The 18,710-nt window shown below is 42.7% G+C and overlaps 1 protein-coding gene across 3 annotated transcripts in view; it reads right to left on the bottom strand.

Annotated features, from left to right (window-relative positions):
- PPP2R2B (protein phosphatase 2 regulatory subunit Bbeta) overlaps positions 1 to 18,710 on the bottom strand; it is a 678,268-nt gene that overhangs the window by 45,514 nt on the left and 614,044 nt on the right. For all 3 annotated transcript variants that reach the window (XM_032628594.1, XM_032628595.1, XM_032628593.1), the window contains 2 exons: positions 17,366 to 17,543; positions 3,911 to 4,075 (listed from right to left, as the gene is read on the bottom strand). In XM_032628594.1, coding sequence (XP_032484485.1) covers positions 3,911 to 4,075; positions 17,366 to 17,543 — 343 coding nt within the window. The remainder of the gene's footprint in view (positions 1 to 3,910; positions 4,076 to 17,365; positions 17,544 to 18,710) is intronic.

The raw sequence follows: 18,710 nt of genomic DNA, 5'->3' as shown, positions 1-18,710 counted from the left end.
ACACCAATCTCTAATACTGCTTTACATCCCCACAGTTATTTTGAAAGAAAAATGTTTCTTTTTCCCTTTCCTTTCTTTCAATTTCCATAGCTACCATCCTTTTTTTTTTTATTTTTTATTGGGGTATAGTTGATTTACAATGTTGTGTCAGTTTCAGGTGGTCAGCAAAGTGAGTCTGTTATACATATACATATATCCACTCTTTTTTTTTTTTTTTTTTTTATGCGTTACGCGGGCCTCTCACTGTTGTGGCCTCTCCCGTTGCGGAGGACAGGCTCCGGACGCGCAGGCTCAGCGGCCATGGCTCACGGGCCCAGCCGCTCCGCGGCATGCGGGATCCTCCCAGACCGGGGCACGAACCCGCGTCCCCCGCATCGGCAGGCGGACTCTCAACCACTGCGCCACCAGGGAAGCCCATATCCACTCTTTTTAAGAATCTTTTCCCACATAGGCCATTACAGAGTATTGAGTAGAGTTCCCTGTGCTACCATTCTTATCTAGGTTATGAATTTCCATTGTATTGAGACTAAAGCAAAACCTTCTAATTCTCCTATGTTTCTTCCCACCACCACTGTGTTACTCTTCCATAAAACATAAATTCTATAGCTCTGTTCTCCAGCCAAATGATCTCCAATTGCTCTCCACATATTGGAGCTGCGCTTCTCAAACTGGGGCAGATGTATGCATCCTTGGAGGTCAGGAAGGAGGATGATATGGGGGTGCACCATGTGGTATAGGAAGCCATAGATAAATGCTGCATCTTTCGGAAATGTCAATTTTGCTTGAAATTTGGGGATGGGTAGAAATGTAATATTTAAATTAAATGGAAAGTAGTCATTTTATGGGAATAAAATACAAAATCCATGTGAAATTTTAAGATGACAAAATAAGACTTCAAAGAAAATCCACCGTGGTCAGCACCTCCCCTGGAGCCTCAGGCCTCTGTCAGGCATGTGCAGTTTTGCCTTTGCTGAGAGGCCGGGCCACCCAGAGCACATCAGAGAGGCTGGATTGCCTTTTGGTGCCCTTCCTGCAGAGCAGCCAGGCTTACAGCCTGGGTCTGGGAGTGCTGTACTTGGTGGAAAAGTTTAAGAAGGACTGGCTACCATAGGAGCCAGACTCTGAGTATAGAGCAGGTACTCAATGAATGAATGAATGAATGAATGGATGGATGCAGGCATAACTTCTGATTCTGACCTTCAACGACTGACTTGATATAAACCATCATCCCTATTTGACCTCTTTTCCTCCATATTCCCCTTCTAACCCAAGCCCAACACTTCTTGCTCTTTAAAGGTTTCATGTCATTTCCTAACTTCAGGCTTTTGACCATTCTTGTGTGTACAACCCCAAACACCCTTCTCTCTAGCTCCTACCTATCCAATTCCTACTTGTGCTTCAACACTACCACTCAAGCCTCTGCCTCCCCTGTGGGGTCTACCTCCAATGTCCCTCTCTGCCCCCTTCCCCAAATATCCCAACTCCTAATCGTCTCTACCACTCATTTGGGTGTCCTGGGTACATCTTGCCTCCCCAGCCAAACGTGAAATTCCTTGAGTGTTAGGAGATGTCTTACCCTTTCCACTGTACCCCTCAGAGTGCTTAATAGTAATGGATACATCATAGATACAAGAAGATCATGCTGAAGGACTGCCAATGAATTTTAGTCTAGATCTGTGATTCTCAGCTGGGAGCAATTTTCACCCCAGGATACATCACAATGTCTGGAGACATTTTTGGTTGTCATAACTGGCCTTTGCTGCCTGCATCTAGTGTGTAGAGGCTGGGGATGCTGCTACACATCCTATGATGCATAGGACAGCTACCTCCCCCAGAGAAAGGATCGGGTGCCCCCAATTCAATAGTGCCTCGTTAAGAAATCCTTGCGTACGTTATAGAATCTTCCTAACCTCTTCTCTTGACTCTTTGTTCTCCCAGACAGAACCCAACCTCCATCCTTCTGCCTTCAGTCTAAGCAACTTCTCCAAAAAATAATTCCAATCAGTCCCCCTGGTTACTCTAGTGGCTGTTCACTGACTTTGAGAGAAAATTCAAGTCCGTTATCATGGCCATTATGACCAGTCTCCTACCTTCCTCCTGAACTTCAACTCTTCCCTCTCCAAGTCATTCCCTATATGGCAGCCATATCAGTCACCCTGCAGTTCCAAAAGTGTTATGACCTTTCATGCCTCAGCACCTTTGCACGTGTTGATCCTTCTGCCTTGAACATTTCCCCCTTTTTGGCTTATAAGTAAGTACTGCTCAAAGATCAATACCAGCACAGACACCAGCAAACATCGATAAAGCATCTATCGTGGGCCAGGTACTGTTTCAGGTGCTAGGGAAACAGCAGTGAACAAAACAAAGTAAGTCCACACCCTCAAGGAGCCAACAGTATAGATCGGTACTCTTCAAGAGAACCTTCTACAATGAAGGAAATCTTAAATCAGCACCGTCTAATATGGTAGCTACTAGCTACACAATGGCGACTGAGTACTGGAAGTGTGGATCATCTGAATTGAAATCTCCTGGAAGCACAAAACACACTTAGTATGAAACAACTCATTAACAATTCTTAATAGTTATCTCATCTAATCCCCATGACACACCCATGAGGTGGATGTTATTATCATACCCATTTTACATATGAGAAAACTGAGGCTCAGAAAGGTAAAGGAAAGTTGGACAAAGTCAGGCGGCTAATAAGGGGGGAAGACTGCCTTTGACCTGGGTCTGTATGACTCTGGAATCCACACAGTCTACATCCCGCTACACTAGACATACCAGCTCTCCTGTGTAATACTCCTCACGGCGAATGAGCAAACAGAAATGATCAAAATGACCCGGATACTCACACCTCTCCTAGCCATACACCTACACAGAGAGTCCTTGCTTCACCCGCTTACATCTTAGCCTTTGGCCCCCAAGCACTCAGCCCCCACTAGTTCAGAGCTGCTTTGCTCAGTCAACGCCCTGAAAACTCCAGCGTCATCCCAGGGCCTGTCAGCCTGGTGGACTTTATCCCATCCCTTCTCTCTGAAGCCCTTCCCTGGTGCCCACTAGAATCACCGGGCCTTCTAGGGTGCAGGTTCCCAAAGCCTCACTCTCTCCAAGAAGCCACTAACCCTTTCCCCCAGCTGCTATTTTTTTTTTAAGTTGAGGTATAATTGACATATAACATCATATTGGTTTTAGATGAATAGCATAATGATTTGATACATGTATATATTGCAAAATAATCACCACAATGAGTTTAGTTAACATCCATCACCATGCATAGTTACAATTTTTTTTTTTTTATGATGAGAACTTTTAAGACCTATTCTCTTAAGAACTTTCAAATACACGATACAGTGTTAATTTAGTGTCCCCAGTTGCTAGTCTTGACTCCTGTATATTCTCAGCCTCCCACACGGTCCGGCAAGTCCAGTTAACTCTACTGCCAAGATCTGTCCAGAACCCGTCCACTCCTCTCCATTTTCACGCCCTGCCCTTATCCAGGTCACCTGCATCTCCTGCCTGGATATCGCAACCATCCCCTAACTGGTCCCCCCCCGCCCCCGCCACTTCTACTCTGCAGGTTCATTCTCCCCAAAGCAGCAAGAGGAATCTTAGAACATAATTCAGATCATGTCACAATGTTACATGACAGGGCCCATGTCTTGTTCATCTCTGTATTCCACAGCCGGAAGCCAATGTTTGTGGGATTGGACGTGAGGTTTCCTCTTTATCAAAATACCAAACATGGAACTGACTCCCGGGTCAGGCCAACACGTGTAGTTTCTTTACTCCCAGTGTGTCTGAGGTGGGAAAGGAGATCAAACCCCTCCAGGCCCTCCCCCTTTTCCTCCCACATGTCAGGGGCCAGTGGCCCATCCCTGCCACGAGCCCTGGGCTGCTGGCTACTCACATTTGGTGTGCCTGTCACACAGGGCCGACGCCCGCATGTCACACAGCCGGATTGTCCCTTTGCTGCTGCTGTACACGAAGGTGTTGCAGTGATGGGGGTGGAACTCGGCCGCTGTGATCACCTCTGTGAGCTCCTCCATGTTGGCTGGCTTGATGTCGACGATATCTGGCACAGACGAGTCAAGGAGGGGACCAGGAGAATGGGGAGCCTTGGGGGTAACTGTAGCATCACCGTCTTATTTTACCGTACCATGTTAGCAATGAGCACACACGGGGGATCCTCATCATAACTCTGTGAGCAAATAGGCAGGTATTAGTTGTCCCGGGCAGATGAGGCCCAGGGTTACCCAGTGGCCATAGGTAGCACTAGAACTCAGGTCTCCCTGGCTCCTTATCAGGATTTCATCCCTCATAACATGTAGATGCCCCATCACATCAGAGTTACCTGCCCATGCAATCATGCTAAAATGTATCAAGCTGCAAAGGCTTTCATTTCTCATTTTACAACAGTCGTTAAGAAACCAGCCCCATGCCAACTAAATAATCCAATATATTCCAACTAAATAATCCAATATATTTGAATCTTTATCTGAACTCCTGGGCTGATACATGATATCTAGGACAGACTGCAAAATCCTCTTCCATGAAACCCCTTCGATGTTTTAAAATAACATGTTTTTAAATAATATGTCGATAATAATAATAATAGCAGCTACCATTTATTGAGCACTGACTATAGGTCAGTCACTGTGCAAAAGCATATCAGGTACTTTATTTCATTTAATCCTTATAACAGCTCTATAATCAGCACTTTCTTACCCCCATTATTTCAAGGGGGGAAACGGAGGCTCAGCGTGTGTAAGTAACTTGTCCCAAGTCACATGGCTAAAGAGTGGCAGTACTAGGATTTTATCCCAGGTGCAAGATTTGTACTCTTTAGTAATTACGCAAAATTTCTCTTATTGAAGATATACAGGACCTCAAGTCTCTGTAAGCTGTGATTCGCTTTAGAGCCTATGTGGGAGTTTAAGCATTCAAACGAAGCCATCCAATTGTACAGCATGACAGTTTGAGCCTCCAGTGGAGTATACCGTTAGTTTTATCATCGGGTTTTTTCCCCCTCAGTATTTTCCTTTCTGATCAAGAATTACTATACCTCTATTTTTAAAGACCACATCCTTGTGTATTGAAATGAAACATTTGGCCTTTCATCTATGACGGTGACCCAGTGGAAACAAACGTCTTCAGTGGGAGCGAGTTTGGGCTGATCCCTTCCCACCTCTACTGAGAGCTCGGGAGACACGGGTCCAGGTACGGTGGTACCTGGCTGGGGCTGAGGTGCTGTCCAAGGACCCAGCAACTTCCTGCAAAGGAACAGGCCTTGTGATGTGGATGCTGTGAACCAAAATGATTCTCACTTTTGAGTCACATTTGTGATTTCGCCCCACCCGTATATCACTAGGTAGCATTTTTTAACAACATTTTTTCTCCACATCAACTTAAATCGACTCACTTTTTTCTTTACTTAGCCTTGTCTAAGCAGTAATCCAATATTCATAAAATCATGGGTTTAATGAGCTAGTTACATTTTAAATAATATTCCGTACCTAAGATAAATGCTTTTAACCATTAAAATGAACATATTTATGTCTGTGCCAGGAGCTTATATATCACATTTTGGAAAACACCGCATTGAATCAACAAGCAGTAACTTGACACAGATAATGCTATTAGACTGGGTTGGATAAAAGTCTCCTATGCTTTTCATGAAGTTGGGAACACAATCTCCTCCTTAGAATTTAGATGAGGTACGAGTAATTCTACTGATATTTTTAGTCACGTCAGCACTAACAAAGTAGTCCTCTATTATCAAACATCACCCATGCTCCGGCATGTCATCTGGTGCAATAATGGCTTTATATTTGGTTGTGCCTCTTTCCCTTTCAATTACCTCTTATAAATCCTGTTGGGTTTTTCTCCTAAAATTAGCTTGAGACAACTAACATTTCATTTTACTACAATTTCCCTCACAAATCCAGATGCAACTATTTCTTGGGTCTCCAGAGCACGTGGGTTCCTTTGATTCACAAAATACTACCTTTCAACTCAACTGCTACCAGAGTTATAAATATTATTGCAGTTAGCATCACTTGCTGGGGAGCAGGGGCCAGTGCCCCCCAGAAGGAGGCCCCAAGCTGCAGCTCTGATGTTCTCCCCAGTCCCCTGACCCATGCCCTGGGCTTTGTGGCCACGACACAGGGTGGGGTTAAGCAGAGGTTAGTGTTCAGCTGTTGTCAGATTTTATCACCCTCCAGAAAGAGCCTCCATACCCCTACTGTGCCAGTGAGCATGTTTCTCTTTTCTCAAAATAGGGCAAGAAAATCCGGTGTCAGCTTTCTCAACCTCTACCAGTATAGCTCTAAAAACAAGCTTAACTGGAAGGGATCTTGGCTGTGTGGTAGCGGGAGGTGCCACATCTACGGTTATTTTTTTCTCACCTAAAAATAAAGCCCAAAAGTTAGAATGTGTGAAAATGAAGGGCTTAAACATACATATGAAACCAGGAACATCCTCCACCATCAAAGAACTGCATCAGAACTGAGTCTGCTTAGGGCTGCTGTCTCTGGACCCTTCCTCCTTCCTTCCCTCCCATCCATCCTGGACCTCTAAGCCTGCCCACCATCCCTCATCCCCAAGCATCTTCCTTTTGACTAGAGGGCTTCTCTTGGTCTGACTCTATGGGGTTCAGGGGAGAAACCATGACTCCAATCCTCTTTTTAGTAACTGTAATGATAAGGACAACAAGGAAGGTAATAATAAGCAGTAGTTAATGTTTAGCACGTGCCATGCATTGTCTCACTTGACCTTCATCTCACCCTTATGATGTTAATATTATTAATAGGCCTATGTTCTGGCAGAGGAAATAGTGACTGATGTTAAGTTACCCAAGGTCATATGACCATAGAGGGTGGAGCTGGGATTTGAACCCAAGTTTGTCCAACTCTAGAGCCTGGGTTCTTGACCACACTCCACTCTCCTCCCCTGATGAATGGCCCTCACAGAGCCAGCCTTTCCGAGTGATGTAATTCTGGCTCTCCGGAAACTCCCCTGGCTAATGCAACAGGGATTCTGCTTTGAATCTGTGCTCTCTCAATTCACCGACCACTCTGGGGGCTACATTTTGCAGAACCAGAATTTGGACACAGCATCGGACCTAGGATTTTTGTGTTCCCTGATGTGATGAATGTTTTTTTTTTTTTTGGAACTGTAAGTTGAGACAGAAACGTGAGAAGGGATTTCTTGAATTGTTAACTGCGGAGGATTTTCTGAGTTCTAAAAACATTTGGGAGAAGGAGTCTAGTTTCCAAAAATTCAATGGCTTATGGGGATGACAAGAGAGCATATTTCACATCTGCATCACCAAGAAACCCGGCCTTTTCCCTTACACTGTTCTAAAGGGAGATACACGCCTCCAGCATACGTGGTTGTGCCCTTCATGTTGGGAGCGAAGGAGAAAGGAGGGGAGCAGTGTGGGGCTCCCTGTATTATCTTGGAAATGGAATGATGCATGTTGACAGTCAATTTTCTCTCTCCTATCTTTTAGAGCTCTCTATCCAAATTATTTCCCTGTTGTCCCAAAGAACTAAACGGCAAAAGCAAAACAGAGCACTGGATTCACAGCTAATATACAAGGCAGAAAGCCAACAGATTGCTATTAAATTAACCCTGGGGCTTGACAGATCTGTTCATCCTGACCCCAACCGCTTACGGCATTCCTTATTAATGCGGAGCCCAGGCAAATTACCTCTGCTAACAAAAGGGGTTAATCTGCCTCTCTGCTGGGACTCTGGAAGCAGTGCTGAAGACGGGACGGGGCACAGCCAGTTTGGCAGCTGAGCTCCATGCTTGGAAGGCCGAAGGCGGGAAGGTGAGGGCACTGCTGTGCCAGGCAATGGCCTAAGGCATCATTTAAAATAATAATTGAAGACACTGGGAGGTCACCCCTTAAGGGATGAGCTTCAAACAAATAAGAAGCCAGAGACATAAATTACATCAGCAGTGGGGTGAGGGTATGAAGGGGATTATGGCAGGATGCTAAAGGGTAGCATAGGGACCATTCAAAAGTCATTTCCTTAAACCCAAATTTGGAAAAGCTTTTTATAAAAAAATGTCTGTTGCAATATTATAAAAGAAAAAAATTGACAACAGCCTAAATATACAGAAATAGGGAAACGATTAAGTAAATTCTGATCGATCTCATTTAACTGTTTATGCAATGAAATGCCAAGTCTGTTAAAAAACTTGTATGAAAAATTCCATCTTTAGTGTGATCATAATGTCATTTAAAACTTACACTCTGAAACTGATGACCTAAAAGGCAAAAGTACCAAATGTTAGTGATAATTCCAATGGGCTGGGTCTATGAATATTTTTCTTTTCAATTATGAGTTTTCGTTTCCACATTTTCTTTTGATGAAGTTGTAGTATTTTAAGATGGAAAAAGACAAGATATTTTCTACGCTTATTATATACATGTATAAGTTTAGGTGAGGTAAGTTAGATACAAAATATATACAGTCTGATCATAGCCATGTGAAAAAAATGAGAGAGAGAACAGAATGGAAGGAAACATAGTTATATCTTACAGGGGAATTAGATTCTAAGGCTGGCATTAAGTTATCCTTCAGTAACCCTAGCTTGGGTCCATTCATTCATTTGTTCCTTCATGTATTTCATAAACATTCACAAAGAATCTGCCAGGGTTTTTCTAGGTACAGGGGATACAGCAGTGACCAGAGCAGATCAAAAATCCCCCTGATCTGTGGAGGCTATATTCTAGTAGGGGACATGGTCACTAAACAAGATAAATAAATAGAATATACAGTATATTAGGTTGTAATAACTGCTAAACAGACAAATAAAGCAGGGAAGTGAGAAAGAAAGTGTATATGTGTGAGTGGGTGGGATGTGTATGTGCACACGTGTGTGTGTGTGTGTGTGTGTGTGTGTGTGTGTGTGTGTGTGTGTGTGTGGCCCTAGACTGAACAGGAGAAAGCTTCCTGGATAAATCAAGAATTAAAAAAATTTTCCCTTTTCTTTTATTTCCTTATTAACTTATTTTTCTGAGCCCTTCTTGTTGTGTTAGCTAGCATTAAGTTAAAATTGCGATGTAAATTCGTTGTATATACACAAAATTAGGTGGTGAGATTATAGGTCATTTTATAGTCTCTATAATGAATACATATTATTAAACCAAGAAAACAAACAGTTAAAAAAAGTAGTTTCCTTGGCTTAGAACCATCTCTGAGAGAGTTGAGAGACCAGGAACCTCATCTCTGGGTAAAACTGAAGATAATACTGTGATAAATACTGTAATTGTAACAAAATGGGGTGAAAAGATTGGGATTCAGTTTTGATTCCAACTCTATTTTGCTCGGACAACATGGGAAAGTCATTTTATCTCTCTGGGTTTCAGTTTCTTTGCCTTTGGATGGGTATCATTCTGTTAACTCTGTCAGTCTCGGAGAAATTTGGATGAACAAATAAGATAATGGAGAAAAAGCTATTTATTAAAGGGCTTTACAGTGGACTGAATAATCCCAACTTTCAAAGGAAACACGCATTTTTCCAAAGACAGCTTTTATATGCATTAGGTTTGTGGGCTTTTGAAGGTGTCCTCATATGCTTCTGTCTTTATCACTGCTAATTTTGCTGATACTGACAAGGCTTTTTTTTCCCCCCACCCCTTTCTTTTTATCTAAGCCAACCAATGACAGCAGAGTCCAGCGGGAGGCCTGTCTGCAGGTCGAGCTGGAGAGTGGAATCTAAGTTTACCTGGGTAAGATACCCATGTGCAAAAGCAGTTGAAGCTTTTCAGATAGCACTTAAAGTCTGCCAATACTGAAGGTGGAGAATAGCCTCATCATGGCCTTGAAAACTGAGCATATTAGAGTTGGATTCCGTTTTAGGGCACATGAGTCTCTTTGAAGTCTTTCTTTCCTTTCCAAAGTCTCAATTTAATCTTTGGATATAAAGTAGTGATTACAAAGCATCCAGACCTTGTCAGCTGAATGGACATGTTGCTTGATGATAACACACTGGAAATCTCCAAAGAGGACTCCAAGGGATATTCCTCTCTTAGGAGCTTAAAAAAAGCCAGTGTGCAAATATTCATGGAGGGTTTTGCCAATCGCTGCACTCAATATGAGAGGACTGACAAAGAGACACATGGTGCCCTATTAGGTACTGCTTTTACGTATGTGTTGAGCTCAAAAGACACTGGGATAAGATGTCCTTTATGACTGGGGGTGGGGGGGTATGTGAAAGTCTCATAACCCCAGACTCTCCTATTCATGTGACACAGAGCTTGACATTTCTCCATTAGAAAATACTCAATACTTCACTCAAAGGCCAACCCAAGTGTTACTTTCTGTATGAAGTGTTCTAGCCCTTCTTTCATGATTCTTTCTACCTGTGTATCCACAGCACCTTGAACGCACCTCTATGAATACACTTAACGTGTATTATTATTTGCGTAATTTAAGATAGTGTGATAGAGTACACTTTACTGGAGTATAGAGTGAGACAGATCTAGATTTTAATCCCCAATCCTGTGACCAGTTACCTAATCTCAAATGCCTTTGAACTTGTTAATTTATCAACAAAGAGAGGAAGAAAACTACAGGAGACGATGTAATATACCTGCTACTTAATAGAGGCTCCCCAAAACTGTTAGTCTCATCTTCCTTAGTATGGTTACATGTCTGTCTCCCTCTGTCCACATACTCACTTTGGTAGCTTTGTGATATGTTAACTTGGTTAGGCTAAATATTTCTAAAATGTTTCTGGTTGTGGTAGGCTAACAAGGTTTATTCTCTCAGGTGAGTGGAAGGACAAAAGAGAGAAAGCAGCCACTTTGCACATATGCACAAGTTTTCCCAGTTATTCAGTCAAACAGTAATCTAGGTGTTGCTCTGGGGGATTGTGCAGACACGGTTAGAGGCCCTAACCAGTTGCTTTAATTTAATCATAAGGGAGATTATCCGGGTGGGCCTGAACTGATCAGTTGGAAGGCATTTAAACAAAGGCTTAGGTCTTCCTTGAGGAGGAGACTCCAAATGGTTGCTGAGACTACAGTTTCTCTCCCTTCTCTCTCAATCTTCCTTCTTGACGGCCATGTGTGGATGTGGCCTGTGATGCTCGTGCCTGTGGTGTTCTAGCTTGCTTACGATTTTTCTGTGCCTGACTGCTGGCCTTACAGGCTTTGGATTTGCTTGGCCAGTCACACAATTACAAGGCTAATTCATGGTAATATGTCAATCTGTCTCTCTCTTTCTCTCTCTCACTCACTCTCCACACACACACACACACACACACACACACACACACACACACACACACCCTCTCCTACTGGTTTTGCTTCTCTGGTTGAACTCACCTTCCCTCCAGATTACATGGACCATGATATCAGGGATGGAGTTTTATTCATCTTGGCATCTCCAGTGCACATAGTAAGTGCTCAATAAATGTTTATGGGTTCTTGTTAGTTATCTACAGGGAACTCTACTCAGTACTCTGTAATGACCTATATGGGAATCTAAAAAGGAGTGGATATATGTATATGTATAACTGATTCACTTTGTTATAGAGCAGAAACTAACACAACATTGTAAATCAACTGTACTATAAAAATTAATTTTAAAAATTAAATAAAAAATGTTTCTGTGTTTTACTTTACTTCATTCTTATGACTTAGCAGCCTTCTTTAGGGAAGGTTTTTTTTTGTTTTGTTTTTGTTTTTTTAAGATGCAGAAAACTCACAGTAGGTCAATAGGCCAAGATGCCAGGCCCGTATAGTGTGGCTCATTTAGCCTGTGGTTTTCTTAGGAGAGAATGGGATCCAAGCAACAAGGTAAGAAGAATGGGGGGCTGGGGATATGCCCCAAATAATAAAAGCTACTATTTATAGAGCCTTCTCTTTGTGCAGGCACTTGGCTAAATACCTTACAAGACAACCTCATTTAAACCTCACAACAACCTCCTAAGATAGGTGGTATTATTATCCCCATTGACCGATGAGGAAATTGAGGGCCAGAGAAATGTTAAGCAACTTGTCAAGGTCACACAGATTTTAGGAGATGGAGCTGGGTTCAAATCCAGTGAATCTGACTGCAGAGTCTGCCTTCCCAAATACTTAGTGATACCGCCCCAAGGACGTTCAAGAAGTCCGAAAGAGGTCTGCAGAGTTGCATTCTTGCCCTATCCCCTGATAACACGAGGCTCAAAGGGCTTGCTCTGCGGGAGGAGAAATCCCCAGACTCCAAAAGCCCTAGGTCTGGTGTCAGATACAGCAACCACACAAGCAAGGCAACAGGTCTAAGACAACCCACCAAAGGCTGCATTTAATATGGCAAAGAGGGGGCTGCTCTGGCACACAGAGGCCAATGTGCTGGACGTGTCACTGGAAGGAATGTTCTCCTATGACACTAAATGCCAGACTAAGATTGATATGTACAGTTGTGGATGAAAGCCACAGCAGAAACAAGGGAGAGAAATCTGTACGAGCCCCACAGCGTCCCTCAAAGCTTGTCCGGCAGAATCCTATTGGATTAAAAGGAAGACTGCTGTCCCTAGTACTAAGGAGTGACAGAGCTAGAAGCCAGGAGTTCTGGTTATGGTCCCCTGATAGGGAATCAAATCCCAAAGGGCCTCAGCTCAGTTGACAAGCGAAGCTGATGCAGAGGGCTGATAAAGACCAAGTCAGAGATCAAGTACCCCTGGAATCCAGTTGTTTTCTCCCAGAGAAACCCTCTGTCTCATGCCTAGAGACTGGATTTATGCAAGGTGTGTCTTGTGCTATCTTTCTAGCTTGCTCACGCCATGCTTTACTTCACCCTCGGGCCTTCTTGAGTTCCTCCAACATACCATGCTCCCTCCTGCCACAGGACCTTTGTACATGGTGGACTGATCTTTTCGCACTTCTTTGCCAGGTTAGCTCATACTCTTCCTCTTACAAATCTCAACTTAACAATCAGTCCTCAGGAAAGCCTTCTTTTATTCCCTAGTCTACATCAGGTTTTTAAAAATGCATTCACAAAACCATATTCCCTTTCTTCACAGGACTTATTTCCGTTTGTAATAAGGCACTCATTAGTGTGATTATTTGGTGAATGTCATTCTGAAAGCAGAAAATTTGTTTCTTTTCACTCTTATATCCCCATGGCTTATCACAGTGCCTGGCACAAACTAGGTGCTCAGTATATAGTTATTGAGGACTGTATATTTACTTTGTACTCGATGTGGATTTATTTAATAGGTCCCATATTGGACTAGGTAGGAGCCCAGGTCAACTCATTCTTAGTTCTGAGAACAGAGTTCAAAGGATCCTAGGTATACCATAGTTTTCATAATTAAGAAACATCCTTTTATAGCAATTTTCTTTTATTGAAAAGTTAGGGCTGCCTCTTGCCCTAGAAAATCACTAATCTAGAAATGATTTATTATTGTCCTGATGCAGTTAACCCATTAAGGCCAAAGTTTGCCCACTTTAAGCCAGAACCTGTTACACAAAACAGGGACAGACTGGCTACAGATGGAAGGAAGAGGATTCAAGACCAGGCTAGGAATGCCTAGCCATAAGGCTAGGAATGCTTCCCTCTGATATGGTGCTAAATACAAGGGCTGGACCTCAGAGACCCTGCGGATATCTGGTAACTAGGGTATAATGAGTAACGTCTTGCAAAGAACATCAAACTGCAGAACCAAAGGAGGTGTCTAGAATTGAGAAGATGACACAGATAATGAATTCAGCAGAACAGAATCCACCCTTCTAACACTCAACTTTTCTAGTTTCCCTTTTGTGGTGGTCTCTGTTTACTGATCATTTACTTAGCAAGGTACTGCCCTAAGCATACATGTATGTGTATACATATGTATATACACATGCACATATATACACATATATGTGTGTGTGTGTGTGTGTGTGTGTATAAACACCTTTTTAACAAATTCTAACAATCCCCTTTTTCAGAGCTCCCCTCTACAGATCATGAAGTAGAAGCTTGGCTAAGTTAAAAGACATGTTAAAGCTTACACAGCCAGCAAGTAGTAGAGCTGGCTGAGAATTTTAAGCTTGTTGGACTCCAAAGAATCTGTTCTCAACCATAATGCCAATGTCACACCAAATGCTAGTCACTGGAAGTTATGACTTTTTTAAAAACCATATTGCAAGGCCACTTGCCTTAATATTTACTAATACTTATCTTTACATATATGCACTTTGAAATTTAAATGGATTTTTCAGTATCTGTAATATCATAGGATTGATACAATAGTTGTATTTTATAATGTTCATTATCACAAATACATAATTATGAAAACAAAAAACGTCCATGTAGTATTTAGAAGAACCTCGCCTCCCACCTCAGGGATGCTCATACCATACTTTGGGAACCCCACATTTTTCTATACTGAACCATGTTTCTTCTGCCTCCTTAGTGGATAAGAGGCATTATAGAAATGGTGCTAAACAACATATGATTTATCGATGGTTGGTGGCCTGTCTGGTGGTTGGTGTTTTTCTGAGACTATTTTGAAAGATGGCCGCTTCCTACCCCAGAGGTGGCTGCACTTCAGAGACAATAAGCAAAAGGGTCCCAGTCTGTACAGTCTGCTCAGTGCTTAGGGTGGTCTGGTGGAAAGTAACTGTATAGATATCAGTTATTATCATTCTCATGATGACAATGATTATTTTACATATGGCTGCTTTAAGGGTGAATGGCACGGTCTCATTTGTATGCCAGCATCTGTCAGGCTGTCACACATCTGCAGAATATAACCTCAACTGTGCTATTAATATGTCCCTTTTGCATTCTCCTCAAGGCATCTGTCTCCTAAAATGCCTAACGAAACTTCCCTCCCTCTTGAAGGCCTGGAGGCAAAATTTGGAAAGCATGTCACCTATACTGGGGACAGCAGAAGCTCAGCTGAGCCTGAGCAGATTTCTGGCTCTTGGAATAGACGTCAAGGGAGAAAGGGAACCACCACCCACACTCGTTCTGTTAGCAGCTGCACTTGCAGGCAAAATCTGTAGGCAGATTCTCCTAGGCTCAGACAGTGTGTCGCGTCTGCTCTGTGATCAACAAAAGATGTCAGTCACGGTCTTAATGGTCAGTTCTCAGTCTCCATAATCACCACGACTGGCTTACAGCTGCATTCTCTGAAAAGCCTTGGGGAACTCTGAAAAGCCTTGAGCACTCTTCTGTGGTGAAGGTCAGGTGTCTGTGTACCTAAACCAGGTCTTTTTACTCATTTGCAACAGCTATACTACATTTCCCAGCCTGCCTTGCAGTTAGATGTGATCATGTGACTGAGCTCTAGCCAATGGAATGCACACTACTTTAGAACCTGGCTCATGGGAGTCTCCCACGTGTGGTCCTACACAATCTTCCTCTTTTGCTGTACAGATGCAGATAAGCATGGTGACACTGGGGAACCACAAGATGGAAAGAACCTGAATCTCTGAGTCACTCGTTGGAGGAGGCTGCCTGCTGATGGAGATCATCCATATTGGACTTTACAAGAGAAATAACCTTCTATATGTTTGAGCCATTATGGAGTCTATTTTATATCGGAACATTCAGAGCTGTACTGTAACTAAGGTGAATTTCACACTTAAGGTGAAATTGTCGGCTTCTATTTCACGATTAATTATCCACTGGATAGCCCCACTTTGGTGACCTACCAGTATTTCAAACTCGACATGTCCCATCAAAACGGTACTTTCTGTATGTCAGAATATTCTAGGTACTGGGATACAGGAATGGATCATACAGAGTTCCTTCTGTCATAAAATTCACATTCAAATATGGGGAAACCCAAAATACACAAATAAAAAAACGAATTTCAAATAGTAATACATGTTATGAAGTTAACGGGGATAGAGGGAGTTAGTGGGAGGAAGTGCCTCTGAGGAGGTGTCAGGAGTCTGAAGTCTATACGATGACACACAGTTAGCCATGTGGACTCTGGGGGCAGAGTATTCCAGAAAGAGGGAACAGCACATGCAGAGAATGGAAGTAAGAACAAGGTTTCTCCAGGAACAGAAAAGAGGATAGTTGGCCGAAGCAGAGTGAATCAGGGCAGTCTGGTATGATAGGGTATCAAAGAGGGATGCAGGGCCACTATCATGTGAAATCTTGCAGTCCAGAGTTAAGAATGTGGATCTTATTCTAAGTTCAATAGGAAGCTACCAGCGTGTTTTAATCTGGGGAGGAATGACATCTGAATCACATGTTGAAAGGTCTACTCTGTTATGTGGAACACGTATTGTGTAGGAGAGCAAGAGAGAATGGAGACTAGACAGTAGATTACTGCAGTCATATAGGTAAGACAACAGTGGCCTGTACTAGTGTGGGTCGGTAGAATGGAGATGGAGAAAGATGAGTTGATTTGAGATATATTTTAGACGAAGCAAAGGCAGGGCTCACAGATATTGGGCTGGGGGGTGGGGAGGCTGGTGAGTGGGAAAAAAGATCAGTATTGACTCTTAGGTCAGTTGCTTAGCTACCTGGATGGTGAAACCATTAACTGAGGTTGGGAATTCAAGTGAAGAGTCAGGTTTGTGGTAGGATGGACCACAGGATAGGTGCTGAATAAATGACCGATTTTTAATATTAAATAGAGGGTCAATATAGTAGGGTGAGAATACTGGGTCAGATACTCATTCAGCAATTGTCTCGACTTTTCTAAATTTTAGCTAAACAGAAGATAATAATACAACCCCTTAATGTCAATATGGGGTTGTTATATCAAATATACTCTTGGCAGGTAGAGACTGAAGAAGTGTGATGGGGACATGAACTTTGCTAATAAAGTTTGGTTTTCTGATCTGGATGCTACTTGCACAGGAGTGCTCTGTCTGTGAAAATTCATCAAGCTAGACAATAATGATATATGCATCTTTCAAAATGAGATTCTATGCATTATATTCCCAGTTCAGTGCTTGGGATTCAAGAAATGGCAGCCATTATTATTTTCATTATTACGATACAATGAAAGCCATCTCCTGTGTACCTGTGGTCCATATAGGCCATTTGTGAATCCATTAACAAGAGGAAGGAACCCTACATTGAACTCTAAGGTCTGGTCTTATAGTTGATAAAGTCAAATCTAGTTTGTAATTCATGACACATAAATGCCTCTGCATGAAGGGATTGACTCAGAGTTCTAATCCAGAGGTAGCCCTGGTCTACTACTTGTAATTCAGTACTTCCCTAACTTTGTTTAGATGAGTGAGTATCACAGATGCCAATGTAATTTAAAAGAGAACAGTTCTCCACAAGTTCTAGGTCTTCAATTGTGATTGCCCCTTTCTATTCCACTTTCCCCCAAGCTTGTTCATACCTGAATACTCTTGATTCAAGCCAACTGGTTATTGGCCCCAAAGAAAGGATACTAAAACTTTGATTGGTTATTTCAAAGTTCCATAGGTTAATCCTCAGGTCATCAGCTGACATGTAGGTTTCATAGTCGCTGTTGACTGATATGGAGTTGATGTGATATGTGTGTGCGTTGGCAAATACTCTTCGCGGGGTGGCCTCCACCATCAGGTCCATGGGTCTCAGGACAGGCACCTGGAATGCAAGAGAAACAAATCACTTTAGAACCCAGAGCTCTTTACTAGGAAAAGAGTGTGCATGTTTATGTCCTTTATTATCATATACAAAATCATGACTACGTCAAAGGAGCTCTGAGCTGGAAAAGGAGATTGATAAATTACATGTTGTTCCTATTCCCTTTGGTTCCTTTTAGTTTTATTCCTTCCTCAAAAATGTCACCATCCTTTAGCCCTGATGGGCAATTTCATCCTTTATAGATTCTAAGATGTTTTTCAAGTGGCCCTCAAAGTGGCCTCCTCTCAGGGGAACTTAGAATCCACTGTGGGGTCATTAGCTTCCAGAGCTGTTGTTCCAGATTGTTTGTTTTTTAACCATGAAATCTTTTTTTTTTTTTTTTTTTTTTTGCGGTATGCGGGCCTCTCACTGTTGCGGCCTCTCCCGTTGCGGAGCACAGGCTCCGGATGCGCAGGCTCAGTGGCCATGGCTCACGGGCCCAGCCGCCCCGCGGCATGTGGGATCCTCCCAGACCGGGGCACGAACCCGCGTCCCCTGCATCGGCAGGCGGACTCTCAACCACTGCGCCACCAGGGAAGCCCCATGAAATCTATTTTTGAAAGGAAGTTGTAGGAAAATTTTAGAAACGTCTAGTTCAACTGAGATTAAAATTTATCCTTCATGGCCTGGGAGGTCTAGACCCCATCCTGGCTTTATCCTCAATCCTTAAGGGAATTTTGGGAAAGCATATATAATCACCCAAATTTCTAGTATCCCAAATTCAGCCATTAATATATAGGGCACCCATTGACATCCTTGGTTTAACCTGTTGTCTTGGAGTACCAACAAGGCAGCGTCCACTTGCACATCAAAACTGTCCTCATTTGGACAATAAATTATATGGTCATCTTACTGGTATATGAAGGATAACCAGTAAATATTTGTTAAGTGAGTGAGTAAGAATACGTGAGTAAATGTTACCTTCCCCATGGGTCAGAGAATCAGGCAGTTAAATATAGTTTTGCACACAAGAAGCTCTTCCTGGCAAATAGGAACAAAGACCCACCTCTGTTCTGACTCCCTCTTTGAATTCAAGGGCACTTCTGCCTACACCTGGGTGAACTGGCTCCTGAGAAAGTAGTGGGAAAACTAACGCCTCAGAGGAGACAGACTAAAACACAATGCAAC

Source organism: Phocoena sinus, chromosome 3 (genome assembly GCF_008692025.1).
Source record: "Phocoena sinus isolate mPhoSin1 chromosome 3, mPhoSin1.pri, whole genome shotgun sequence".
NCBI classification, from domain to species: Eukaryota; Metazoa; Chordata; class Mammalia; order Artiodactyla; family Phocoenidae; genus Phocoena; species Phocoena sinus.
Note: the sequence above shows the minus strand (reverse complement) of the source record. Positions and strands in the feature narration are given on the sequence as shown.